Source organism: Cyanistes caeruleus, chromosome 19 (assembly GCF_971803275.1).
Source record: "Cyanistes caeruleus chromosome 19, bCyaCae1.hap1.1, whole genome shotgun sequence".
NCBI lineage: Eukaryota > Metazoa > Chordata > Aves > Passeriformes > Paridae > Cyanistes > Cyanistes caeruleus.
Window position 1 is genome coordinate 5,842,838 of NC_141719.1, and position 27,908 is coordinate 5,870,745.

General features: G+C 49.8%; 1 protein-coding gene across 50 annotated transcripts in view; it reads left to right on the forward strand.

Moving 5' to 3' along the window:
- Window positions 1–27,908, forward strand: part of CACNA1G (calcium voltage-gated channel subunit alpha1 G) — a 145,615-nt gene that overhangs the window by 45,859 nt on the left and 71,848 nt on the right. For all 50 annotated transcript variants that reach the window (XM_086857327.1, XM_086857334.1, XM_086857333.1 and 47 more), the window contains exons 4-10: window positions 9,463–9,560; window positions 11,516–11,675; window positions 13,464–13,755; window positions 14,254–14,346; window positions 15,931–16,741; window positions 16,830–16,874; window positions 18,233–18,597. In XM_086857327.1, the coding sequence (XP_086713453.1) occupies window positions 9,463–9,560; window positions 11,516–11,675; window positions 13,464–13,755; window positions 14,254–14,346; window positions 15,931–16,741; window positions 16,830–16,874; window positions 18,233–18,597 (1,864 nt within the window). The remainder of the gene's footprint in view (window positions 1–9,462; window positions 9,561–11,515; window positions 11,676–13,463; window positions 13,756–14,253; window positions 14,347–15,930; window positions 16,742–16,829; window positions 16,875–18,232; window positions 18,598–27,908) is intronic.

The window sequence follows — 27,908 nt, forward strand, 5'->3', positions numbered from 1 at the left end:
GGGGAGGCAGGTCCCCTTCCTCCTGGGTTTCTCAGTTGTTATTTATGGCTCTGCTTGGCAAGCACTGGATTTGGGGGAGCAGCTGGTTTGCAGCAGGGAAGGCTGGGGGCTGGCTGGTGTTGGTGCCATTGGTGTTCATCCATCCCAGCTTCCCAGCAGGGATCACTCCCGAGCTGCAGAGAGCCCCTCTGGTGCTCTCAGTAGCTTGAGGGAGAGCTGATGCTCAGCTCAGGGACAGAGCAGGGCAGGGTGACAAAAGTTGTTTGTGGTGGATTTTGACCAGCCCATGCCCTGAGGCTCCTTTGCTGGGCGCTGAGCTTGGCTTTTCTCCCTCTAGCCCACGAGAGGTTTTGGTTTCCATGGTTGGAGTGGGCAGCTGGGAGCACAGAGGCTGTGCCAGGAGGGATCATTCACTGAAATGTGCTCGATTGCCCTCATTTTTATACCTTTTGTTTTTTTTTTTCTTGAGAGAAAGAGATCAAGTTTGCCTTTCTGAGTGTTTTCCTTTCAGAGGCACCTGGTTTGAATTAAAGGCTCTTCCAGCATCTGAGAGTCTCCTGGCTGAGGCTGGGAATCCACATGAAAAGTCCTTGGCCACTGGCCAGCAAGCTGAGTTTCTCTGACATATGAATCTCTTGCTGGCCCTTGCCTCCCCCGCCCCAGGAGCCTCAAGACTTTTGGGAAAACAGTGGGGTTTTGCCTCTTTTGATAGAGCTAGGGATCAAATTTTCTAGATTTTATTGGAAAGAAGCAGAGGCCCCTCCCAGCTTGTTTGTCTGGCGTGGGTTTGGTGTGGCCCAAGAAGGGCAACACCTTAATGAGTTTTCCCATTGCTGGACTCACAGGGACATGGCCCAACGCTTCTGCTAGTCAGCTGGGAGAAGTAAAATGGAGATGCCAAGTCTCCCAGTGCATCTGTGGCTTGAAAAATTCATTGTTGCAGAGGTGAAAAAATGCAGTGAGCTTCAGACCCAGGAGCTGTAATTGTCCCCAAAACCCTGTCTTCTGCAGGAAGCCACAACCTCCTACTTTCCAGCCCCACCAGCCTCTGACTCCTCAGGTCAGGAGAAGGCTCAGGGTTTCCTCCTGAAATGTCTGAGCAATGTTAGGGACAGCAGTGATGGGATGCTGGACAAGAGGGAACCGCAGGTCCAATCAGGTCTGGTAGGGTTGTAGATACCAGCAGCACATCCAAGGGCTGGAGCTTGCTAAGCCACCTTGATTTCTTCTCATTTATTATGTCTTATACTGGAATTAACTGTGATGAAGAGCCCAACCCAAGCAAGGCCAGACATCCCATCTGGGGAAGCATGGTCATGGATGCTAGGCTGTTCCCAACTCCACTGTGCCAGGGTGCTGCCACCTTGTCCTCCCAGCCTGGTCCTGCCTTTGCCTGTTGATCTTGCAAAGCCTTTGGAGCCAGAATTATCCCTGATGTCCTCCTGTGGGGACCCCACCATGATGAGACCTCACTGTAGAGGGACACCAGCAGGTTCCATCCTTATTCCTATGCCAAAATATCACACTTCTTTTTGCTTAAGCAAAGAAATCTCTTCATATCCTCTGCACCTGGCCAGGTGTTTGGGTATGTGAGAGTTATCTCCTTCCTGGGCAGAGCCACACCATGGCACAGATCCCCCCCTGAAGCAGCTGCTCCCCCTTCCCCAACATGCAGAGGCATTTTTTGCTGCCGTTTTTTTACAGCGTGGCAGCCTGACCCTCTCGTGCCTCCTGCCAGGTCAGCTTTGCCTTTCAGGAAGTGATGGCTCTTTCCTTCATGTGAATGAACTGCTCCCATCTGGGCCCTGTCAAAACCAATTCAGCCAGCAAAGGATCAAACTGGATTTAAACACAAAGCATAGCCTCTCCTCCTCCAGCACTGGCTTTCTCTGCCCCCTTATGTGCCCTTGTGCTCTCCTCCAGTCCTAGCCCATCTATCCTGGGGTGCTGCATCCGACCCAGAGTGTTGCTGTGATCCTGGGGAGCCTGCTGAGTGCCAGGGAAAGCCAAAGGGGCTGCAGGAATGGGCCACTGCTGTAGCAGAGAAAAAAAATAAAGAGCTCAAGCCCTTAGTAGACCTAAGATAAAGGTAAAAAACACTGTAAGGGATAAGGGATAAAAGTGCTGCAGGGTCAAATCCCAACCAGACAGAGGGAAATTCCTCAGGTAGCCCTTAGTGCAGCTCTTTGGTTCCCAAATGGGGCAAACTTCCCCAATGGGCACCTGGCCCATGGTGCTCACAGCAGAGCAAGGGATGAGCTCTGCATGGAGGAATCCTGCATCAGAGCAGGTGTCAGGACAGAGGCCAGAGCCAAACTGGGGCCCTGGAGAGTGTGTGCCAAGGGCAGTCCTCAAAACCCAGCTCTGTGATACCAGGTAAAGGGAGTCATGTTTTTATGGAGGCCTCACAGCTTCCCCAGTGAAATGCCAGGGCAGGGGATTAAGGTTTCCATGTAGTCCTGCTGACCACAATGAAGCAACTCTGTTTCTGCCTTCACATTTTTCTCTGCCCTTGGTGTGCAAGACGTGGGAGGAGGGAAGCAGCAGCAGCAGAGTGTGAGCTCCTCAGCACCCAGCAGGAGTGGCTGGCTCTCCTGCTTTCCCTGCCCCTTCCCTTCTGATGGGCTGCAGAAAGTGATGTCAGGGGAGAGGGGAAGCAGCAAACTGTATCTGTGGGGCATCAGGTGGGGAAAGCCTGTCATACTGGGGCTGGACACTCCCATGGGCACAGCATCCAGAGAAATCCAGAGAAATCCTTCCCAGCCACTACCAGTTTAGAATAGGCTTCAACCCACACTGCCCCCCACCCCCAAAAAGAATCCCCAATTGTCATCTTCCCCATTCTCTGAGAACTTTCTAGACCTGACAGAGGTTATGATTGTGGAGAAACCTTTTTGTGCATTTTTGTCGCAGATCTGTCTCTTGGAGGTCTGGGAGAGCCTCTTGTCCTTGCTCCTGCTGGCCACTTGTGTGGGAAGCCAATAAGTGCTTCTCATCCCTGTTAAACTGTCCAGACCAATCTCATGAACTCATGGAGAGTAAATGACTTCTTTGTGACAATGCAATGCAATTTGTGCTAATTGTAGAGTGTGTAATGTCTGCAGCACATTTCTGTAATTACAGTAAAACTTGCTGGAGATGAGAATAGTGCTGTATTATCAAAACTCTGCTTAGGGAAACATGGCTTTGGCTGTAGGTTACAGAGTTGTGTGGGGAAAATGGGGAGGGAAAAAAAAGTGATGAATGGCATAATTATGTTGCATTATTTTTAGAGGAGGGGATTTGGGGAGTTTGCTTGCGAGAGAACACTTTGAAGGTGAACAGGCATTGCAAGCAGCTCTTGCCCTCTAAAGATGATTCAATATTATTTTGACATCTCCCAGCATAAGACACAGATGTGCTGAGGATGGATGCTTGTTTGCATCCCAAAATATGCAGAAGTGGTTTTGGTTTAACGCTAACTGAGGCTTGGGCTGGTAAGGCAGAGCTGTGGGATGGAGCTGTGCCCTGACTGGGTGTCTCCCTGGCCCCTGCAGGACCCAGCAGGCACCATCTTCCTGGCAGGGCATGGGAACACCTTCTCTGCTCAGTCTGTGGGAAGAGGGAAGCCACAGACTGAGATCTCCCTTCTGCTCAGCTGCAGACAGCTCTAGCCCCACACTTTGCTGCAGCCCCAGCAGCTTGCAGGAGCACAGCTTCTTCTGGTTTTGTTCAGATAAGGACTTCCATGAACCTCTGCATCCACCTAGACTGAAATGGGCTTTAAGTCATCCTCATCAAATAATCCCATGGTGTGATTTTGGAGTTATCCTGTGCAGGGCCAGGAGCTTGGCTTTGATCTTTGTGGTTCCCTTCCAGCCCAGGAGATTTTATGATTCTATTCCATGATTCTAACCCCAAACAACAAAAATCCCTAATGGTTTATTCTTTTCCTGTGAGAGAGCTTTACACCAGGGGATAATTTGGAGCTTTAAGAGCTCATGGGGTTCCTCTCTGCCTTCCTGTGCTCATGTTCTGCTCCCCACCAAGCAGAGCTGTGCCTCATCCCCTGTTTGAGCTGTGTGGGTCTGTGGTTACTCCAGGCTCAGGCAGTTGTTTGGCCAAGACTGAGGAGCCCTGTTTGTGTTTTGCTCATTGTAATGGTAACAAGCCTCTTCAAAGGCTTTGTAGGAAAGTTAAACACTTCTGGAATATTTTGCTTATGACTGAAGAGGAGCTGGGGCTGGAGGTGGTTGGCAGGCTACTTAATTCAGGAACAGACACCACTTCTTTCTCTCTTTGCTTCCTGAACATTTCTGATGTTTGTTATGATTTTTTTCTCTCTCTGTTGAAGGCTGTATTAAACAGTGAGCTCCACTGAAGCCTTCATAAATAACCTTAAGGATGTCTTTCTCCCTCCTGGTTTTGAGCATTGAATTTTAGGGATAAAACAGGCTGCAGGAAGCCCTGTTGTGTTCATAAGTGACAGGAGAGAAAGGGATGCCACAGCCCCCATCCCATCCCTGCTCCATCTAAATCTGGATGGGGTTTGAAAACTCTTTAGCTCAGAAATTGGAAGGAGGGCTGTGGTGCCAGACAGGTCTCTGCAGGGAGCTGTGATCCCATGGCTGCAGCAGCCAGAGCAGGATTTCTGCTGGGTGCTCTGGGTGAAGCTTCCAGCATGTGGTCTTCACCCCACAGTTCCAGATCTCTCCACGGGCAGGCAGGGCTCCTCTGAAGGGCGTTTGAGCTGTACAAGGCTGATCAAGGGGCTGTTTCAGCTCCCTGGTTCAGACATAGGGAAGGAAGAGCTGGTGTGGAGCTGCCTACAGGAGCCCCTGCTACAGCCTCCCGCTGCAAAGGCTGTTCTTCCCCCAATATATTAGTCTTTTCATCCCTTAAAAACAGGGAGGCAGGATGAATGTTGCTTTTTCACCTCCTGTACCTCAGCTGAGCTGTCTGAGCTGAGGAGCAGCACGTGAGGACATGGCAGCAGTGCCCTCTGTGGTGCCTGGGCACCCCAAGCAAGCACTGGGGTGTAATTGCCCATGTAAGAGGCTGATTTGCACATGCAATTACCCAATGTGCAGCCACTGCCACAGCCACAGCCCCTCTGGGCTGCAGGGAAAGCTGCACCAAACCCTCTCCCAGGAGCCTGGCCTTCTCCAGGGCTTTCCAGGATGGATATGAGTGTCCTGGAAACTGGGAGCCTCCTCTGGGGCCCCGCTGTGTCCTGACTAATCCCAAATTAGGTGCTTTGTGTTCTGAGCAGGAGCGCCAGAACAACATCAAGCCAATACTCATCGTCATGAACCTCCAGGAATTCGATATTAGCTGTGCAATTTAATGCTTTAAGTTCCTTTTGGGTGCATAAAGGGTAGCCAGGGCCTGGGCACAGATGAAATCCATGGCTGTGGATGCTCTGTGCTGCCTTCCCACAGCCTTCAGAGCAGAGCATCCTGAACAAGCTGCATCCTGACTCACAGAAACCTGCTGGGTAAAAGAAAACCCTCAGCAGTCTCCCTCACAGCTGAGCTGACTCAAATCCACCTGTGAAAAGCCTGGGGTTTTAAGTTTTAGGACTTAAAAAAAGGTAAATCTTTAGTTTCTTTCAGTTCTTAGCTGAACTTGCCGCTGCTTCAAAAGCCTCATTAGTCAAGTGTCCTGGCTGGGACACATGGTGCAGCCAGATCCAGCAGGCTGCAGGGTTCATGCTCTCTGTGTGCTATTCTTTTTCTTCTATTCAGCTTGATTGAAATGAGTATTTTTAAAATTAAGCAACACCCACGAATGCGGTGAGACTTGCAAGGCTCCAAATGCAACCGCTGAGTGAAAGCAGAGCACAGCCAAGCTGGTGAGAGCCAGGGGAAATTTCATTCCAGCTTTCTGAAGATACAACGCCACCTAAATGATTTCCCCTTGTCTTTTCCAGCACTGATGGCTTAGCATCACCCACTGATGGCTGTGCTTTGTAGATAAAGGGTGTCTGTATGCCCAGTTTTGGAAGCTTTTTAATGCTGAATGAATGTCAGCCTATCTCTCCCCAGCAGTGCAGGGCTCTGAGCGTGCAGGGGTGGGCAGCTCTCAGGGTTGCCTTGCCTGCAGCCACTTTGCCACCAGTTCCTCATGTGATCTTGGTCACATCCCCTGGTTGTGCAGCAGTCCCAGCACACAGCTGTGAAAGGGGAGAGTTCAAGCTTTCCTTGGAAAAATGCCCTCAGCAGAAACTGTCTGTGTGACTCTGCTGGGTTTTCACATCTCCTTGCTGAGCAGGAGTGATCCTGGCAGTGGGAGCAGTCAGGGCTGGGAACAGGCTGCTTCAGAGAAGCACTGCTGCCTAGGTGTGGGAAGGACTTTGCTGGAATTTCTGTGCCCTGTTAGAGGCTCTCTGGGTAAGCAGAGCCCCTTGAACCCTTCCTGTGATGTCCTGAGCATCACTTCTGAAAGCCTCTTTGCCTCAGGGTGGCTGCCTGGCATTTCACTCAGGCTGTCCTTCCCAGTGCCTTGGGTTTTACATGACAGAAACCCCAGCGTGCTCCAACTCTCACAGTCTCCAGGTGGAATAGGAAGGAGTTTCACCTGCCTGGTCTATCCTGAGCCATCCCTGCTGCCTGTCAGCTGAGCTCTGGGAGTTTTCCTGCTTGGAGAAGCATTTGCCAAAGGTTTGCATCAGCTCCTTCTCTGCCTCCCACCAGCAGCGCGTTGTACGTCTGGCTTTGCAGATGCTCCACTTTTATTCTTAGAAAGTCCTAAATATTTCCGCTTTCCTTCTGAATAACTCCAGTGATCGGGGGCTGCTGATCACCCTGACGAGCTGTGAATCCATCCTATTTAATGCTGAGTTTCTCTCTGAGCCTTTAACTTGGCTGGGCACCAGGGTGGTGGCAGCGGCGCTGACAGGCATCGTGCCTTCCCCTCTGAGCAGAGATGACATTTGAATTGAAGCTTCATCAGGAGCCTTTTACACTGCAGATTCCCGATGCATAAATGCTATATATGCTGGTAAATGTACCTGTCACCTCACCAGCTGGTGACAACCTGACATTTGCTCTCCCTGAGTATCTCCCCTATGCCAGGGATGTGGATTGAATCCTCCCCTGCTTCCCCTTGCCTTGGGAAGTGACCTTAGAGCTGGGGACTGGTGGTGTTCTCACTGGGCTTGCTCTTTAGTGACTGTTCTTTACTGACATTTTTTTCTCTAATACTGGGTTCTCTCAAGGCACTTGAGCTGTTGGTTGCCAGCAAGGTGTGGACCCTGTACTCTGTGGTGCTGCAGTTCTGGTAGCAGTGTCCAGCAACACAGGCAGGAGACCACCTTCTTGCTCTTGGTCTTGGTGTTCAAGTCTTTTCTCAAGCCTCTGGTTTGTTGTTCAGCTTGTTCCTTTAAATTTGGCATTATAATTGTTCTTTAATAAGTTAAATCAAAATGCATTTTACAGCACATCCTTTGCAGCTTACAAGCACTCACGTCTCTAGAAGTGTGTCTGGAGCTGTCATTAATCAGAAAATGATTTGTCTTGGTGCATGTAACCACGTGCTGCTCTGAATTTTGCTGGCAGCCTCTGTTTTAATAATGGATGAAAGAAAAACCGTATGTTTGATATGGGCTTTTTACCTGGATATTGCCAGCCACACAGAAATCTTTTTGAACAGCGAGTGAAACCCGAGGCAATGAAAGCCAGGGAAAGCGCTGCCCTTCTCCTCACCTTAGCCAAAGCTTGCCCAGTGCAGGGGCAATGCACACATTGTGTGCACTGAGGAAGTTTTCTACCCCCAGGTCAGGTGGGATTTTCTGAACACACTGCCCTCCTTTCTGGTCAGCAGCTGAGAACAAATCTGTGGCATCTATATCTGCCTGCCCAACCTCCATCTCCTGGAACTGTCCCATTGCTGTGGGGGTCAGCTAAGCAGAGAGGAATATGTTGAGGTTATTTTGGTCTTAGATATGGTTTGATCATCGTCATCATCCTCATTAGAGCCTATCAGGTCAAGCCTCACTGCATTGATTGTGGAGTTGTTTATTTGGGGCTGGCATTTGTTTATTTGGAGAAGGCAAGAAGAAGCCTTCTCCACCCTGGGGCACCCCTTACCTGCTGGAGACCAGGAGGGAGGAGAGTGGGTTTGGCTGGTCACAGCAAGAACAGAAGCCTGCAGTGTGCTGCTGTCATGGTAAACCCAACACTGCTCTGATGGATGGATCCTATGGGATTTCCAGCAGGGAGGAAAGGGGCAGCACTGATGCCTTGGAGCCAGGAGTGACCAAAACCTCCTCCAGAAACTTGATGCCTGATCAGGTGAGATTAATTCAGACCAAGGCAAGCATGGAGGAAGGTTGTGACTGAGAAGCAGGGAGCCTGTCTGTGAGATGGGGCTGGAAGAACCTGATTTGTTTGACTTTGCAAAATCAAGGCTGAGAGAAGATGTGCTTTGTCCTCTGTAAACACATGGGTAGGTAAACATCAGGGACAAATAACAGCTAGAGAAGCTGCTTTCAAGACAGTGCTGCCGTAAGAACAGACGGATATGAGCTTGTCCTGAATAAATTCAGGTTGGAAGTTAGGCTTGTAGCCATCAGAGTTGGAGGGAGGGAACCACCCAGCTTGTTTGGAGATGGAATTTTTCAGAAGAGATTAGTATGTGGTGGTTGTCTGTGGCAGTGGGAGCCTGACTGTCCAGGGAGCCTCAGGGTTGTCTTCCTTACCTTTGCCTGTCTGCCTCTTCAAGAATATTCTGGGCAGAGCTCTTGGACCTTCCCACAGCCAGGGAGCAAAGTCCTGGAGGTGTTGTGACTGATGACTCTGTGTTGCTTGAGAAGAGTGAGAGGTGCTGGGGCACCCCAGGGACTTGCAGCCATCCAGGTGCATCCTAAGTCCTGTGAATGTTGTTCCTCTGTGTCCTGAGCTGGGAAATAGCCCTGTCAGACAGTGGGAGCACTGGGGGGTTTCTAGGTCCATGTTGGCCCCATTTTCTATCTGCAAGTGTCATCAGTTTTGGTCCCACCTGCCAAGGGTCTCTGCTGGACAGAGGAAGCAGAGCTCAGAGGCCTGTGCTGCTCATCTCCTATGGCCCACAGAGGGGTCTGCACCAGTTCTTCCTTTCAGGACTGTGGTGGTGCTCAGTACAACAAACTCAGATTCATTACAGTATCTGCAAAATTGATAAAAACAGGGCTATGCCTGGGAATTTCCTCTCTAAAGTGTGCAGGGACTTTCAGAAGCTTCTGCCTGGCCCTGTGCAAACCAGTAACCAAAGCAGAAGAGAGAGAGAGAGAGATCTTGGCTGTGTGAGCTGGTGTATCACATTCCCCCTCATTGACTTTATCCTGACATGCAAACAAATCTTAATTAATTCTTCTGGCAAACTTTCCTGATGGGAGAGATGCAGTAACAAGTCCCTCTGTGAGTGGTTGGCATTTGATGTTTGGTAATCTAACATTTCTCCACTGGATCCCTACACTCCTCCGTGTTTTTGTGTCTTTCTCAGGATGCTGGAGTATTCCCTGGACCTGCAGAATGTCAGCTTCTCAGCCGTCCGCACCGTCCGAGTCCTGCGGCCACTCAGGGCCATTAACAGGGTCCCCAGTAAGTCAGATCCTTATTCCTCCCTCCTGGGGCCAGGTGTCTGGATCCATGCCCCAAAGATGGAAAGGCAAACCCAGAGGCTTTGATCTTACAGCACAGCTCAAACATTTGTCCAAGCCTGACAACCACCGCTATCTGGGTTCCTTATGACACCTGTGGCATCAGAGATGAGTCAGTAAATTATCCAGGACTGTCTTCAGGCATCTTCCTTTCTCATCTGAAGAGGGTGTGAGGAAGATGCTAAAGGGCTGCAGGTGATAGGGAATTGACTGAGCCTTTGCCAGGCAGTACAGGCAGAGGGGTCTGAGCCATGCTCTTCCCACCCTCCCTGCGATGCTCCATCCTTCCCTGGAGAAACTGGGGTGAGGAAGTCTCGTTGTGCCTGGAGAGAGCTCCCTGGGAGGTGCTGAGGCCCCCAGAGCTGGTCCATACAGCCCAAACCCCAGCATCTCCAGAGCAGACCTGGCTGGGATGGGCAGTGCCTCTTGAGTCCTGGTGTTTCAGGTCATGGACGAGGGTCTCAGCCCTGCTTTAAGCAGCAGAGGATGGCATTGTCTGCTGCTGCATGGCAGCCCAGCCCCACATGGCACTGGCCATCACAAACCCTCCCACTGCCCCATGCTGGGCAAATTCCAGTGCTCCAAGAGAGACATTGAGCACTGTCCCTCTCAGGTGCACTGTGGATCAGGGATGTTAAGTACAAGTGTACTAGAAGCATCCTTTTCCTGGTCTTACAATCCTGGTCATCAAATCCAGTACTGCTTCAGCCAAATTAAATCCAAGTCTGCACTCCCCTCTCTGAACTGGCCCGATGCCTAGATGAGAACTAATCAGCTTCAGTTCTCTCTGCTGATGCTGGAAGTGCCTGGGATCTATTTATTTTCCTGCTCCTGACTCTTGAACTTAATCTAGCTTTTCTGCTGATATTTCAATCATTACAGAAGCTTCAGAATCCTGTTTGCAATGTTTGTGGTTTTTTTTTTTTTTATCCCCACTGCTGAACTGGTGGACAGCTGAATTTATCCACCACTGTCAACTGGAGATGTAATTTACTTAATGTGTTTTGAAATCCTGGGTAATTTATCTTGTCTTCTCTGCAATGTAGTTACAGTGGGATAGAAATGCAAGGTGGGAAAGATGAAAAATGAGCTTCGTATGATGATCAATGCAATAATCACAGAAAGTAATTTTAGTTAATTAGGAGTTGATGCAAGGTGGTTGTTCCCCAGTAAAGGAGTAAAAGAGAAACCCTGAGAAAGGAGGTGACAGCATCAGAATAAGAGAAAAAACTCTTCCTGAAGTATCAAAGTAAAGGGTGCAACAGTAAAGCTTTCTTTAGATAAAAGTCAATACAAGCAAGTGAGAGAATGCAGAACATGGGGAAAGAAGGAGAGTGAGAGATGAGCAGAATATTACACAGATGTCAGATGAAATCAATTTTTTTGTGTGTAAATGTCAAGTTGAAGTCACCATCAATTTGTCTTTGTTACAGAACTGGCTGTTCCTGAACTTGTGAGAATTAACTGCCAGAGAGAGTCCTGTATTTTAAGGAAGAGAGGGCATTTAGGGTAGATGAGCAGAAATAGGGAGGGAAGGGAATTTTGAAATATACTGAGTGGATAAAGAAATATGATTGAGCAAAGGAGAACATAAGGATTTAATCTGAGGAAAGAAAGGAAACATAATTGCTAGAAGTCTTTGGAGAAGAGGACCTGAGGAGCAGGGAAGGTAGGTCCAGGAGTGCAGCACGAATGAAGGGGAGTGTTCCAGGGGCTTGGGGAGGGAAAGCCAAAGGGGATGGGAATCTGTGACTGTTCACAAGCCACATGTGGGTGACAAAAGAAGGAAAAGAATATAAGGAAATACAGGTGGAAAATTGTCAGTGGAAAGGCAAAGGTCAGGAGGACATAGCTGGAACAAGAAAATTCAACGTGACCTTTTCCCCTTTGCCTCAGGTATGCGCATCCTGGTGACGCTGCTTTTGGACACACTGCCCATGCTGGGGAATGTCCTCCTCCTCTGCTTCTTTGTCTTCTTCATCTTTGGCATTGTGGGAGTCCAGCTGTGGGCAGGTTTGCTCAGGAACCGCTGCTTCCTCCCTGAGAACTTCAGCATGTGAGTCTGTGTGGGCAGCACCAGTGTCTCCCCAGCTTGAGGGAGGCTGTCCCTCCAAGATCTCCTCTCTAATAAAGCCCTTCTCTTCTGTAAATGTTCCCTGCTCCTAAATGCCACCATCACTCCTGCTTGGGCACACACAGCGGGAACAGAGTGATCTGTGACAATTTGCCATTTGCATTTGCAGGCTGTCCTTAACTCTCAGCTGGCTCTTGGGAACCTCTCTGATTGCTAAAGGCCTCCAAAAAAACCCTCTGAGAATGGGAGTTCAGGCTTTCTAAATTCAGCATATCATTAATGTGTGACCTTTTCTGCATGGAGGTGCCCAGGTTTGAATCCCCTCCAGAGGCTGGCCATGTTTATTGCCACAACTTTTGTAGTCCCACCTAAACCTGAGGAATGGTAATGGAAATACTGTGCATTTTTGATGCTAGATACTTTTCAACCTCAGAGCAAGAAGTAGTCCCTATCCCAAAGTGTTAATTTTCACAGATCCCTGAGTTTTAAGGCCAAAACACCTGTTGTGATCAGTTTTCTGGTCTGATGCAGCACCGTTTGGGCAGAGGTTGAAATAGCTGGTAGCTGACATCCTCTTTCAGGGTTTCCATGCCTGTTCTGCTTACCTGCTTTTTTCACCACCTCCATCCCTTCAAATGCCTGGAGAAAGGTAGGTGACTGCAGATCCTTGATGGCTCTCCCAATTTCTGCCCCACCCATCACCTTTAAGTGGATTGCTGACTCCCCAGGGTGGATCTGGCTGGATTCACACCTGGATGGAGGAATCCTACAAGCCCAAAGCCTCTTTCCTGCACACAGCAGCGCCGTGTTGCTGCTGCTGCTGTGGCCAGGCTGGCAGGAGGCACCTTCCAACCTCTCCCACCCACCTCCTGATCAACTCCCACCCCTCTTGCAGGTCATGCCCTCAAAGGGTGACTGGAAGTGTCGTTACCAGGACATGTCCCTGTTAAGTAAATGTCAGCAGAGCAGGGGGATAGCTTCACTACCAAGTAAATCCAATAGAGCCACAGGTTTGGGTGCTGTTTAATTGAGCCAGAATTCCAGGGGTTTAGATAGGCTTTGAAGGGTATTACAGGCAATTCTGCAGGAATTAACCGGGCTGAACTAGGCTTAAAAATATCTTTGCAAGCTTTAGTGGGAGTCCTGGCAGCATTAAGGAGATAGTGTGTACAGAGCAAGGAGACAGTTTCTGACTGGCCATGGGATGTTTCATCTCCTTGAAGAGTATTTTTGCCTGGTTTCCTGTGGCAAGGCCACCCTCAGAGGGAATTTAGAGCTTATCTGTGGGCTGAACTGACACGGTGAAATGCAGATGAAGGCCCTGTCTCTGATTTTTAGGAATCTTGGGAGGTCCTTGTACTTAGAGTCTCCCTAAACAATTCTCAGCATCTCCAGAAGGACAGGACATACAGGAGCTTAAGCTGGTTTCCATCTGACTTCAGCAAAGACATTTCAAAGAAGCCCTGTCACACTGACTCCTTCTCCTAGTCTCCTAAAGTCAAAGCCAGAGTGCTTCCAGAGGGAGTAACTTTTAATAATGCCATCAGATGGATTGCCAAGGGGCCAAGTGCACTGCCTGAGTTTCTCAAAACCCAGTTAAGGACATCAGCTCACCCTCTGGGGCTGCAGTAAGTCCAAAGGGATTCCTACTTTAAAAAAAAAGCTTTAGGATCCAGAGAAGCAGATACCAGACTGTGCTTTCACAGCTGTCTCCTTGCCAGATTGCCTGCAATCAGTGTGCAAACCCCAGCCCTGTCTGGACTCTTTCAGCCCCTACACAGTGGATTTGGAGAGGTACTACCAGACAGAGAATGAGGATGAAAATCCCTTCATCTGCTCGCAGCCCCGGGAGAACGGGATGCGCTACTGTCGGAGCATCCCGACGCGGAGGGAGGAGGGTCTGGAGTGCACCCTGGATTATTACTCCTACAATGACACCACCAACACGTCTTGTGTGAACTGGAACCAGTACTACACCAACTGCTCTGCTGGGGAGCACAACCCCTTCAAGGGAGCCATCAACTTCGATAACATTGGCTATGCCTGGATTGCGATATTTCAGGTGAGCCCTGTCTGCCGACTGTCACAAGGTGGGCAAACAGCAGGTCCTGCCCCTGGCTCCCAGGGGCTGTGTAATTGCACTCCTGGGGGCTGTTTTGCACTAGTGAGCACTTACATAGTAGTGCACAGGTGCTCAAAGTGTTAGGGATACAATATGATGCCGCTTTTGAGAATGTCTCCACCTCACATGTATGGACAAAACCCTGTGGGTGTGCAGTGTGGTGATGTCGGTGTCAGGCAGAGCCTAGAGACTGCTCTTCTCTCTGTAAAATATTCTAGAGGCCCTTGAGTCCAGCTGGGAAGGGACTGGATTCAGCCTGGGCAGATAGTAATGTGGCTGTTGGCATTGGGAGAAGCAGAAGTTGGCTCCTCAGCATCTTGTACTGCACCAAGACCTACTTTGGGGTGTCAGACATGACCCAGCCAGAAGAAACATTGCCTGTGCACTTTGTTGTAGCTGAGCCTTGAGGAGTTTATTTTCCTTTCCTGTCTCCACCAGGTCATCACGCTGGAAGGCTGGGTGGACATCATGTACTTTGTCATGGATGCACACTCCTTCTACAACTTCATCTACTTCATCCTCCTGATCATTGTGAGTGGCCTTAGAGGAGCGGGGTGGGTCCTCCTGGAATCTGGAGAGAGCAGGGTGGAATCACCTAGAGGAACAGGGCAGAGGATGCAGTGTAGATAAAAGCTGAAGTAGCAACCAGCCTGCTGGGAGGAGCACAGCTTCCCTGTGGAATTGTGCTGCAGCTGCATTTTGCTGCAAACATGAGGAAGGAAAGCAGGAAAGATGTGGTCAAGCAGTGGTAGATATACTTCTGTTTTTGCTGCTTCTTCTACTACTTCTCTCCCTGTGCTCCAAGCTTCTCTCTCTTGCTTTCCACCTTGAATTTAAGTTTTAAAGTAGGCAAATTTCACCTGATCAGTTTTTGAGTGCCAGAAAGGGAAGAGGCTGCTCGAGAATTCCTCCACATTGAAGAACCCATCTGGCTGGGTCCTTGGTGCAGTGGGGATGTTTCAGGAAAACAGTCCCAAACTTCAGAGAGCACGTTAAGAAAGGATGGGAGAGATTACCCGCCCACACTTCACAGCATCATCTGAGACCACCCACAAAGGAGGCAACAAAGAGTTTCTATGGGGTGGGCTCCATGATGGGCTTCATCTATGCAAGCAGAATTGTCTCCAGTGACTGGCTGAGCTCGTTGTCTAGACTCCCTTTATCGTCAAGGGAGAAAAATAGGTGCTTTAAGGGGGTGATTCATCTCATCTGAAGGTAGACATCCAAAATAAATTAGATGCATTGCAGACTTGATGTGCCTATTTCTCTCTTGACTCTAAAGGATAATTAGGTGCCTCACGTAGATGTAGCTAAGTGAGATGAGTCCTTGTCTTGCAACACAATTGGTCTAAGTCCAGAAAAATAGCTGCACATTGTCAGTTAGGTCATTGTGGGAATTTCTGCTCCTCATCAAACCAGGACTCAAACCCTGACGAGAAAGTAGATGGTTGTTTAGTCCATGATGCTGTTTTCTCCTGTTACCTTCCCCAAGAGAGAAACAAACCCTTGCTCTCAGCCTCCCCAAGATGACGACGAGGAAGAGCAAGCAGTACTTTTCCAGATGTCGTGCGAGTAACGTTAGCAGTGTTAGCACGTCAGTAATTCCCTGTGATCCAGGCTGGGCTCTGCAGAAGACAGAACCTCATGAAACCCTGGTTGGAAAGAAAATCTCCAAGCTGTGGGTACAGGCTGCTGATGCCCTTGCGTAACAGTCACCCGCAAATCCCATTAGCAGGGGAAAGGGATCTGCTCACAAGCTGCCCACACACTGGCAGAAAAAACGCTCCTATCAGGAAGGCTCAGTGCATTCATCATAATGCCACTAATTGTGATAATTACAACTCCTGTCTGTGGAGAGAGAAAAACACCATCTTAAAAGAGCAAGAGATTTTTGTCAAAATAGTCTTCTCTCGTCTTTGATCTCTGACGTCCTCCACAGAGGGCTGGTGTGGGAGTCTCTGGGGCGGAAGCTTGGGGGGTGAGTCAGCCCGGCCAGTGGTCCCCGCTGACACAGGGGGTGGGGTTAGCTGGGGTTTGCCCCCTACTCTTTATGCCCTGCGCATCTGTGGGGTGGCACGGCCACGCTGAGGTGGCTGATGTCCCCTGTCCCCTTAGGTGGGCTCCTTCTTCATGATCAACCTGTGCCTGGTGGTGATAGCGACGCAGTTCTCCGAGACAAAGCAGCGGGAGAGCCAGCTGATGAAGGAGCAGCGCGTGCGCTACCTGTCCAACGCCAGTACCCTGGCCAGTTTCTCAGAGCCGGGCAGCTGCTACGACGAGCTCCTCAAGTACCTGGTTTACATCGCCCGGAAAGGCAGCAAGCAGCTGGTGAAGGCCTACAGGGCGGCAGGCGTGAGGATGGGCTTCCTCAGCAGCCCCACGAGCAAGGCGGGTGCCGAGCAGCATGGCAGGAAGCGCCAGAGCAGGAAGAGATCCTCGGTGCACCACCTCATCCACCACCACCACCACCACCACCACCACTACCACCTGGGCAATGGGAACCTGCGAGCGCCCCGTGCCAGCCCGGAGATCAGTGATGTGGAGACCAGCTCGCTCCACAACGGGACCAACCGGCTGATGCTCCCTCCCTCGGCACCCAACTCCCTGGGGGCCCCCAGTGCCTCTCCCAGCAACACCGAGTCCGTGCACAGCATCTACCACGCCGACTGTCACTTTGAGCCGGTGCGCTGCCGGTCATCCCTGACACAGCCGAGCCTTGGCTTGCCGAGCCCAGAAGGGATCCCCAAAAACGTGGTGGGCAGCAAGGTGTACCCCACAGTGCACTCCAGCACCTCCCATGAGATGCTGAAAGAGAAGAATCTGGGGGAGGCGGCAGTGGGTGCTGGGAGCAGCACCTTGACGAGCCTCAACATCCCGCCCGGGCCCTACAGCACCATGCACAAGCTGCTGGAGACACAGAGCGCAGGTCAGCTGGGGCTGGATCTACATCTGGGGCTGCTTTCCAGAAATACAGTTTTTTGTCCTAATTTTTTTCTCTCTCTGAATTTTTGCAGGGTTCTTTTCAGTCCACGTTACAGAGAAAGGCGATGGGTTTCCAGGTGAGATGAACAGGAATCTTCCGACCTACCTAATGCCTCTTACAGAAAAAATTTAGGAGAGAGATTTCATCCTCCCAGACTTCATACCTGCAGTAATCCAAGGGATTTGAGGGTTTTCAGTGAATCAATTTTCTTTTGCAACTCCAATCTTGTAGATTAGACAAGTACAGGAGAGCTGCAGAGAGACTTTGACAAGATCGTGTAGTGACAGGAAAGAGGGAATGGCGTGAAACTTTGCAGAGGGTGGGTTTAAATTAAAGGTGAGGACAAAATTCCATTATTTCCCTCCACTCCCAAACCATTTACAGGCAATGCTTACCAAATCCTGTACTCCCAAAACCAGCTAAAGCTTGCAGATGGGTGTCTTCCAGATCTGAGTCCTATCACACCCCTGGGCACTGCAAAGCTCTGATCCTTGGGGGCACAAGGCTCAGGGACATTGAGTGTCTGCTTTGTGTGAGTGCTCAAGGGCAATCACAGGTGCCAAGTATTAAAAATCTGTGATTTGCCCAGGAAGCCTGTAAGAGTCAGATGCTGAATGTATCTTTCTTGGATCAGGAGTTTCCTATCTTCACTGCAAGATGCTCTTTTCCCCTCTACATCCTAAAATTTGGAAGTTCAGGCCATTCTAGTTCAAATACTCTCAGCCTCCAAGAAGTGTTTCTTGCCAGGCTTTCCCAAGCAGTCAGTGCCTTTTCCACTCCACTGCAATGTCATTGACCTCTCCAGCCAGGAGCTGTGCAGGGAAGAGACCAAATCCTGCCCCAGCCCAGCACTGTCCAGACACTAAACACACAGAACTGGGCTCTGAGTTGGTTTAGCACAGGGTTTGCATTCTCACTCCTGGATGCTGCCATGCAGGAGTCAGGCACACGTGTTGCTTCTCTCCTCTCAGCCAGGTAGTGGGAATTTTGGGGAACATCCTGCTGGTATTTCACCCAGGAGACACCTGGCAGCTGCCACTGAGGCCATCATGTGGAGAGGGAAGCTAGTGGTTTTGGAGCATTGGCAGAGGGAACAGGAAAGAAGACTAACAGTCCTCCTGATAATTACAGCCAGGAACACGGCAGGACTGAGGGAACCAATTGCTTCCTCTTTCCTGTAATGGATGGAGATGTCATGAGATGTGCTCAGAGTCCATGGCTGGGGTGGCATCTGTCTGGGGGCAGCAAAGACAGCTTCATGAACAGAGAGAAGACACTTGGGGAGCCAGTGTTTTAACCCAGCAGAAGCCCCTTTCCCGTTAGGAAACGCCCATCATGTCAGGGGCTTGGTGCTAACAGGGAGTGAGGGTTGCTTTCTGCAGCCCCCTGTCCCAGCTGACGAGCTGCCCTTTCCCTGCTCTGCTGGCATTTCAGGTCCCTGCCAAAGCTCTTGCAAGATCTCCAGCCCTTGCACCAAGCTGGATGGTGGCTCCTGCACTCCTGAGAGCTGTCCTTACTGCCTCACGGTGCTGGCAGGCGAGGCCGAGCTGTCGGACAATGAGACGGCCAACTCAGACAGTGAGGGAGTGTACGAGTTCACACAGGATGCCCACTACAGGGACCAGCGGGACCCACAAAGGGGCAGAACCGGGGCCAGGAGAGCCCACCTGGCGCTGGCCTTCTGGCGTGTGGTGTGTGAGACCTTCCAGAAGATCGTGGACAGCAAATATTTCGGCCGTGGGATCATGGTGGCCATTCTCATTAACACGCTCAGCATGGGGATCGAGTACCACGAACAGGTGAGTGCTGTCCTGGCAGCTCCTGGGTGGGGTGATGAGTCCAAATCCAGCTGCTGGCAGGATGGTTTGGGGTGAGAGGAATTGAAATGCTCTGGGAAGGGTCCCAGAATGGAATAAGACAGGTTTTTTCCTCCGAGCCTGCTTGCAGGCCGCAGCAATCACCTTGACTGGTACCTGGCTATGTGAGCTCCTGCATCCTAGCCCTGCCAGGGATGATCAGCACCATGCTGAGACCACTGTCCCCTGGGCAGCACCAGGTGGTGCTGGGGTCTGTGGGGAGGGGACCAAGGAGAGGAAGCAGCCCTTTGCCATCAGGTCAGTGTGAGCCTGGCAGTGCTTGAGGTGCTGCTGGCAGCTGTGGGCTCTGTGGGCTCTGGGGTCAGTGCAGCTGCAGGGAACTCTATTGAATTTGCACTTCTCGGAGAGGAGGTAACAAATGGCTTTGCCTCCTCGGTGAATGCTCCAGCAGCAGCATGATGAGTCCAAAATAGACTCATCACTGGCTATTCTTTGCTCAATTATCTGAATCCTTGTAGGCAAGAGACTGCCTCTGCTCCAGCCTCTCACTGCTTGTCACCTAGCAGAGCTTTCCCTATATATAGTCATTAAGAAAAGGAGTTGCCATGTTCCTCTTGAAACATTTCCATGAGGATGACAAGAACTCTGCTTTCAGAGGCTTTGCATGCTGTGGCTTCACATGGGTTTTGTGGCTGCTGCTGGGGCCCACCTGGCGTGGAGCCCTTGATCCTGCCTCATGCATGTGCCTTGGGGCTGCAGGTGCTTTGGGGTGAAGGGTTTATTAGTGGGGATGCAGAGATGCTGCAAAACTCTGTTACAGACACATTCTTGAGGGCTCCCAGCATGTTGTTTTCCCCCAGGATGTTAGAGCTCAGTGCTCCCAGAAAGACACAGCCACCCCTGTGCCAGCACCAGTCTTGGGTGGGAGTTCATTGCATCTCAAGTTGTGACTCCACTTTTCTCCCTTCCTGGCATGTTTTATGTTGGCTGAGTTGCTGATGATTGCACGCAGAGGTGTTTCTCCCCCAGCTCCCAGCGGAAGCGGTGGTGGCTGCGGATCAGCTCCCAGTTCCCCTGTCATCCTGTGGCATTAATGCCTCAGTGACCGAGTGCCAGGGAGACATGGCTGTGCTCAATGTGTCCCTCCCAGCCAGGACCTTCCCCCTGATGCCCTGATGCAGTCTGGCTGGCTAAGGGTTGTTTTCAGTACACATGAAACCGTGCTGCACTCCAAAGTCCTGCTGGTTTCACCTTCATTTGCTGCCCTTGGTGGGAGCTCTGCGGGGAAGTTTGAATGATTCCACCTTTATTTAATAATCTCAGGAAGATCATCTCCAAAGAAGCTGGGAGGAGGTGGCTCACAGAAACCAATAAACACTTTTATTCCTCCCTTGGCTGAAGTGTGAAAGCAGATCCACGGTGTCCTTGCTGTGACAGTCCAAGGGGTGGATTGTCAAAGCCTGTTTCCCTCTACCAGGAGCACCTTTGGGAGATGCTGGTGAGGGCTCCCATCTGGGGGCACCACCCACCCCACTGGAGATGGGTGGCTGAGCAAGCTCCCATGGTCAAACACCCTAAGCACAACACAACTCCTTCATTCTTTGCCTTGGGAAGAGTGGGGGCAGGAGGTTTCTGGTTTTTGCCCTGGCCAGTGCTGAGTCCTAGCAAATGTCTGGATGACAAGAGGCAGATTTTTGCGTGGTTTTCGGGTAACAAGGGTGAAGGGAGCTGATAAGCGTGGGGGACTCCAGACACTGTGGGTGGTTGCTTTCTTTAATGGTATTTTGAAGCTACTACTGTTCCAGATTCCTTTCTCTCAGGCATTTGGAGGGAATAGCAGAGCTTATTTTTATTAGTTCATCCGCTGGAAGTGGCAGCAGAGAGCAGACAGGTGTTTCTTTGTAACCTCAGAAGGTTTAGAATTGGCAATTTCATAATCTGACAGTTATGAGAGCAGGAATTAGAGGGGCAAAATGCTGGACCAGGCCTTCCTGCAGAGATTATAAACACTGAAATGTGATTTTTTTCTTTTAGAAGAGCTTTTCCTAAACGTGTGAGTGATCAACCATGTCAAATTTATCTTTACTGACTGATGTTTGCAAAGACGTAAGGGTGCTTGAAGAGTACTTGACTCCATGACTTTCTATATTAAGCTCTCTGCTTATTTAGACAGTATTTACCTCTTGGGCTTTCCACAAGCTGCCCTGGGCACAGTGGGCTATATCAGGGTAAATATTTTAAGGGCCTGTTTTAAGGTGTCATGTCAAAACCTTGTATTGTCTTGCGGCCCCTTGGCAGAGGGGCTGCTCCTCTGAGAGGAAGGACAGGCTGGAGGTTACTCAAGAAGAGAGAGGTTTCTGCCCACCCATCTGCCCCCAGCCATGCTGGGTGGGATTCAGCAGCTCTGGGACCACCAGAGCATCCTGGACTTCAAGACAGGAGCTGGTGACCCGAGATCCTCATAACAGTCAGGGAGAAAAGTTTGCTCCTCTGGAGGTTTGACATCTCACCTTGGGACAGGCAGCCTGGAGGGACCTGAAATAATCTTTCAGTCCCTTGTTTGACAGATATGAAAACCAGAGTAGGCCAGGTTGGGATATTTAAGGTGACAGTGGTTCTCTGAAGGCACAAACAAATGAGTGGCCATTGGGAGTGTGTTGGAAACACTGGCCCCCACCTCCTGCTGTTTATTTGCATTCACCCATCAGTCAACTGACCACCCATGGCCAGGACTGCTGGATGAAGCTCCTCTTCCACCCAAAGCTCTTGTCCATAGATCACATTTTATCATCACATGGCTGGGGCTTCAAGAGCTGGGTCTCCTCTAAGCTCCTCCTGAGGTGAGCTGACTTTCTCACTCCACACCAGGTTGTTTCCATGTGCTCCCTGCACATACCTGAGCTGTAGGCACACCTGGCTGGGTGTAATTCTGTGTTTCTTCCTCACCCCACCCATCCAGATCTAAGTGCTGCTGTTCTCCTGGCTCCAGGTGCAGTGGGAGGGAGGCAGTGCAGTGGGAGGTGCTGGCAGCACTCGCCACGTTGTGGCTGCTGGGCAGCAGTGTGAAATTTTCCATCGGGGAAATGACAAGCAGATTGACACGGATTATTAATGTGGCTGCTAAATAGCTTGTTCATCTACAGAGATGAAGCAAAATGCAGGTAGAAACTATTAGCTTTGGGTAGAGGAATATAAATGTGATTTAAAGGTAGGCTCAGGGGGATTTTAAATGCACTGTTGAACCAATTGACTGATTCGCCTTAGGGAAGCGGAGCCTCTGCAGCACTGCGGGCTCAAACAGTTGGGGCTTTGCAAAAGGTTGTTCTGCCATAGAGCAGGAGTAAAATGTGCTGCTAAACCAGAGGGTTTCTGTGCTGCTTTTCCCCTAGCCCTGGCTGCAAGCCAGGCTCTGATCCATAATGTGCTACTTTTATATTCCTTTTTTTCCTACAATTCCTTTCTTGGAGTGAAAAGCAAAGGCTTTAGTATGAGGCGTGATGTTGGACTCCTCAGTAGGGGAAAGAATTTGACAAGGGCTTCCTTGAGGAAGTTTGGGGTTTTGTTTTTGTTTTTAAAATCTGGTTCATATTGAGCTTCTTGGCTGTTCTGAGTTTCCTTGTCTGAGCTCGCATTGTACAAACTATACCCTACATACTCATTTGTTTAAATAGCACTTGAATTTTAGCCGCCGTCTCTGCAGTGTTTTGCCATTGTTAAAATAACAAGAAAGAGACTGGAGAGTCCTTCAGTGGCCTCCCCAAAGCTGCAGTGGGTTCAAATCCCTGCCTGGGTCTTGTGTGGACTTGGATCTAGATTGATCCAAAACCCTGGTGTCTCTGAAGGAAGGAAAAAAGAATTGGTTCAGACATGTGGGGAGCCTTTTGTTAATTTTTAAGAGCAAATTGGAGAGTTGACAAGGGTGAATGACTCTGGGACAGCACCCAAGGAGAAAAGCTCATTATCTATGGGAGGCAGTTCTTTAAGGACGTGGGATAAGGGGATGCCTGACGTGTCCCCATCATGAGGGCAGCCAGTGGAGGACCCGCAGCTACAGCAGTGTTGTAGGGATCCACAAAGCCACAGTGCCCCAAGCCAAGGTGGGAAAACTCCTGCAGGAGGCAGGAGCAACCCAAGCCCATGGCAGGATCTCAAGCTGAATTCCTGCTGCAGAAAGAGCAGGGTACAGAGGATGTAGAGCTGTCACTGGTAACATCATGATCTAATAGCTGCTGCAGCATGGAAATATTAACCATCTGTGCCAAGGAGTCAAAAGAAGCCTTGCTGGCAAAATGCATTAAAGTGTCTATTTATGTAAACAGTCAAGGCTCGAGAATAAGAGGGTTATCTTAATCAGCACCACAGAACATGAAATTTTTAGATATCCAGGATGATGGAGAGCTGAGGTGAAGGGTTAGAAAACCTGCCACCGTGGAGCAACCATTAGGCTGTAGGTTCAAGCACTAATAATAGTCACCTAAATGGTATTTATGTACTTCTGCTTCTGCCTGAATTCAATGTGCAGGGAAGAAGGTAACTGGGAATTATTAGCTGTCATGACACCCACTGATTGATTTCTTCATGTGGGAGGAAAGCTGGATTGTTCTATAGAGAAATGGTGTAAGGGAATGGAGCAGTGAGAATGGGACAGGTTGGCCCCCCGTGTCTCAGGGTGCTTGTGTGTCCAGAGTTCTGGGCAGACTGCAGAGTAGAAGGTCTGGATCCCTGTATGAGCACTGCCTCAAAAGATAGGGGCATCTTTGGGATGAGAAGTACATTGCTTCCAGGACTTGGTGGTCAAGAGCATGCTGATCCCCACCAGCTTCAAGCCCAGTAGAACATTTTGCTGCTGGTGGATGGCAGCTGAAGATCTGTCAGGTGTGTGGAGGCTGCTCCTTTGGCCATCCCTATGTCCTAAAAGGAGATCTTGCTTCAGTGCTCGTTCACCTCCTGAGGAGCCTGTGGGAGACATGGTGTTGTCTGGCAGCATAGGGCAGCCATGGACAATACTGTGTCCCTTCCAGCCTCTGTGGCTCCCTGCCAGGTCAGTCAGGGAACACATATTTTGGCTTCTTTAATGGGCATGGATTTGTGTCAGGCCTCTAGGTCAGGAAGGAAGGGAATCCAAAATATTTTTAGTATCTCTTGCATCTCTTCTGAGTCGTTTCCTGCGAGTGCAGGGACTCAAAGACCTATCCCATGTCCAGGCAGCAGCTGGTGCTGCACCAGGGGCTCTCTGCATCACACACTGATGCAAACTGGTGCTGTACCCCCTAACCCTGTACCCCAGCTGTCTCACTCCAACTGAATGCTACAGACCAGCTTTGTGGTGAAATTTCTCATGTGACTCTTCCCCGTACAAGTCTGATTCATCAGGCTTTGCTTTAGAAGGCCATGTACAGAGGTGTGTGCACCCCTCAGTGAAACAGCCTTTACTTGGAAAACCTCCATCCTCCCTGAGCTCTTCCCTGGAGCTCACAAGGCCTCACATTCATGCACTGGCTTCTCTTCCTAGAGTACCTCCACTTCCATTTGGGTGCACATCCCACATCTCTATTTATTCCACATCTCTCCAGCCGTGTGCCAGCTGCTCTCAGCCAAGCAATCAAAGCCTTGGCAGCTCAGTGAGGCTTTTCCCTCCCTCGGCGCCTGCTGGCTTTGCCCAGTGTAGGGCTTGGAGCTGCCCTCAGCCTAATTCCTCAACACTCCAGCTGCAAGGGGTGCTCCGACGGCAGGAAAATGAGGTGCCCTATGGGTTTGTACCTGCTGTATTCAATTAGCTCCTGCTTACATAGAGATTACTCTTATTAATGGCTTGTTGTTGAGGACTGGAGGAGTCAGTGCTAATGGAAGTCATCAGAGGTGTTAATCACTAGGATCACCAACTTCAAAAATCAGCTCTCTATTTGTTATTGGGGGTAATTCTTTTTATGGACCTCGGGGGTTCTTCTGCTTCTCAGGGATTTGAAGGGTTTATGAGGTCTTGTAGGAACTCACATGTTTTAATTGACTCACTTGTGAAGCTCTTCCAGGGTTAAAAAATGCCATGGTCCTTTTACTCATTAAAAAATGGGCTGTGCCTACAAAGCAGACTTTATCCTGGTTCTGGGGACTGAATTATTTGAAAATTAAATGAGATTTCATGCAACTTGAAATGTTATTCTTTTTATCAGATAAATCAGTTCTCTGCATGCTTTAGGGATGAGCCTATATAGACTCCTTGACACCTGCTGAAGTTTTCTTCAGCTCCCTGGTTGGAGAACCATAAGTGTCAATTCTTTCCTGTTAATTTAGTTCAGAGGCTGGAAATACTCTGGCTGCCTGAGATCCTATCATTACAGCTGTTGTTTCAGCTGCCATCCATACCCTGGTGTTATCTCTGCTCAGGCAGCATTGAGAAGAGACTCCAGCTTGGTGAAATGGGAAAATGATGTGCGCTTTCAAAACTTGTTTCACCCCTGTGTGGATGAAAAATTGCTTCTCTCTGCAGATAGCCAGGCGTTTCTTTCTGTTCCTTCTTTGATTATTGTGGTTGTTCCCCTTGAGTGGGAGCCAGGAAATTCAGCTAGAGCATCTGGAGCACTCTCAGCTTGCACCACAAATGCTTTCATCTGTAAGCACTTCCGGTTGTTGGTGTTTTCCCAGGGATCAGCCCATATTTTTCCTCAGTTCTCCTGGCAGAAGTTTGTTCCAATGATACTGACACCCATGATCCTGCCCTGCTGCCACTCCTGTCCTTGCAGAGCCCATTCCCACCCTGCTCAGTCCCCAGCAGGAGTGGGGGCAGGAGCCAAGTGCTTTTTCCCTCATCTCTGCTGGATTTTAGCTCTTTGTTATAACTGGGTTTTTGCTGATGTTAGGAAACAAGCAGCTTTTCCCCCATGGATGTCTGTCAGCATTAGAGATAATGTTACCAGCATCAGAAACCTGGGTTCAGCAGAACTGTGCAGAAGCCCTACAATGACAGCATTTTTCTTTCCCTCTTTTTATTTCCTCCCTCCCCCTGGTCCCTTCTCAAGTACTAATGGGGAGATAAGTTTCAAACTTGGTTTAGATTAACCAGAAATAGAGGGCTTTAGATCTCAAGCACTTACAAGGTGTGACCAAGTGGAAATTCAGCTTTTGTTCAGCTTAAGCTCCTTCGAAACCTGGGCAGAGGGATGAGCTGGTTCATGTTTTTCTTGCATTTTCTGGGATAATATTCATCCAGAAATCTCAAGCAGAGAGATAAAGAGTTCAGGCAAGAATATCTGCTGTACCTCCTAAGAGTGATAAAGACAACCCAGCTGCAGGACTCAGTGGAGCAGGGTGTGTTCTGCAGGCCCTGTTTATGGGTCTGGGCAGCCTTGGTTTGTGGCAGGTCCTTTCAGGGTGGGTCAGTGAAATTCTTCATCAGATTTGGGGCTGATCCCCTCATTTGCACCCCACGCTCAAGGCAGACAGGAGATAGCTGGGGACTCAGCCCTGTATGAGCAGTCTGGACCAGGGAATTCGGTTGTCACAGTTCCTCAGCAAAGATGTGCTGGGGATGAAGGTCTTGCACCAGGAGCTTCCATGTCCACAGGGCTCAGCCCCGTCTCTCTGCAGATGTGGGGTGGGAAGGGACCCTTGTGGATTGGAATGGGGAAGGATGGCTGCAAGACAAGGGGATTAGCAGAGGTGGTGGAAGGGGCATGCCTCCTGCACAGACAGCTCTGATTTCTCCAAAGTGAAAGCTGCTTTCCCCCCTTCCTCACAGCATTACTTGCTGTGGCATGAAATATTCAGCCTCTATTCAGCACGTAAGGAAATCCTTCTTTCCCATGCAGTGAAGGGATGTAACTGGACTTGTTCACTTGTCTGTCAAAGTAATTTCCTTATAATAAATGCCTATAAATCCTGAACATCCCAGCAGCTCTCCTCCAGCCCACTGAGCAGTGAGCATGCTGCCCTTTTCCATGTCTCCAGCCTCAGGAGGGGCAGAGCAAAACCTGCTGCAATCCTGCTACTTTCTGAATTGTTGTTTTTTTTAACCAGTTTGGCAAAGGACAAATAGAGGAAGCCTATCAGACCCCGATGAAGCATGACTCAGGTTTGCTCTGCTGGGCACAGCAGAGTTAGTTAAAGCCTGATACCTTTTAAGGAGCCCCAAAGACAATGAATGTCACATCTGAAAATATGTGTGGATTGAGTTTCTATTTATAAAGTTGCTAGCAGCTCTGGAGCCAATAGGAGCTCTATTTACTGAAGTGGTATTTTTGATGGTCATGGCTTGGTGGGTGCACTGATACAAGGGGATTAACCTGGATGTGATGGGAGCAGTGCATGGAGAGGGCTTGTGGATTGTGTGAGGACACAGCCATGAGCTATCAGTCATGGGGAACTGAGTGTGGGAGAGGGCAAACAAAGGGCACCTCATTTTGTTAATTAAGAGCTGCTTCTGTTAGAATTTCTTGCATTTTGTCCCAGGACTTGTGGTCTGGCTCCTGTTTTGGGGTGGAGATGGTATGTGTCTGCACCCACGTGGAGGGTGGGGAGGATCTTAACAGAGAAGTGTCAAGTTGAAAATCCTATCTTTGTGTGACACATTTGATTTTCTTTCTTATGTATATATATTAGAAATCTGCAAGTGATGAGTCAGTAAAACGTTGCTGGTGTTTCCTGTGAAATAGCTGAGGTTGCTATTTTCTTTCTGTGTTATTTTTCCTAGTTGCCATGGTAATGATTTCAGAAAGGTCTTATTCTTGCAGCAGTTTGAGTGGTTTAGAAGTTTTCATGGTCTTCTGGATCCACTCATGGAGGAAGAGCGATATCCCAAAGATATCCCTTGGGATCAGGAGGGATCTGCCTCCTGGCTGCTTGTCCCATCCCTCACCCTGTGCTGTGGCAAGACAAGAGTGGGTTTTTCTGTTTTATTGTTAGCAAGATAAAGAGGAAAGACCCTGGGGTGCTTCTGTTCTTTTGTGTTGGCATCCCAGGAGCAGGGGCTGGACAAGGCCAGGCTTGGCAGCAGCCTGGAGCTCATTGTCTGGTCAGGAGGGGTGTGGGATGGATGGATCTGTTCCAGCCATACCCATGGCACTGGGTGCAGGTCTGATGATGATGATGATGAAGACCCTGTGCCCTAAATGGGTCACAGCTGGAGGAAGGCAGGAGTTGGAAGCCTTGTAAGCACTGTCTGCTGGGGCACTTGGTTGCTCTTCATCCAGCAGCAGGGCTTCTTTTCCAGAAACTGGGGAACACAGGTCCCAGGGCTTGCATGGCCCCAGCTCCTGTCCTCACTTTCTTCCCTACTCAGTGCCCACAGCCTTGCTTGC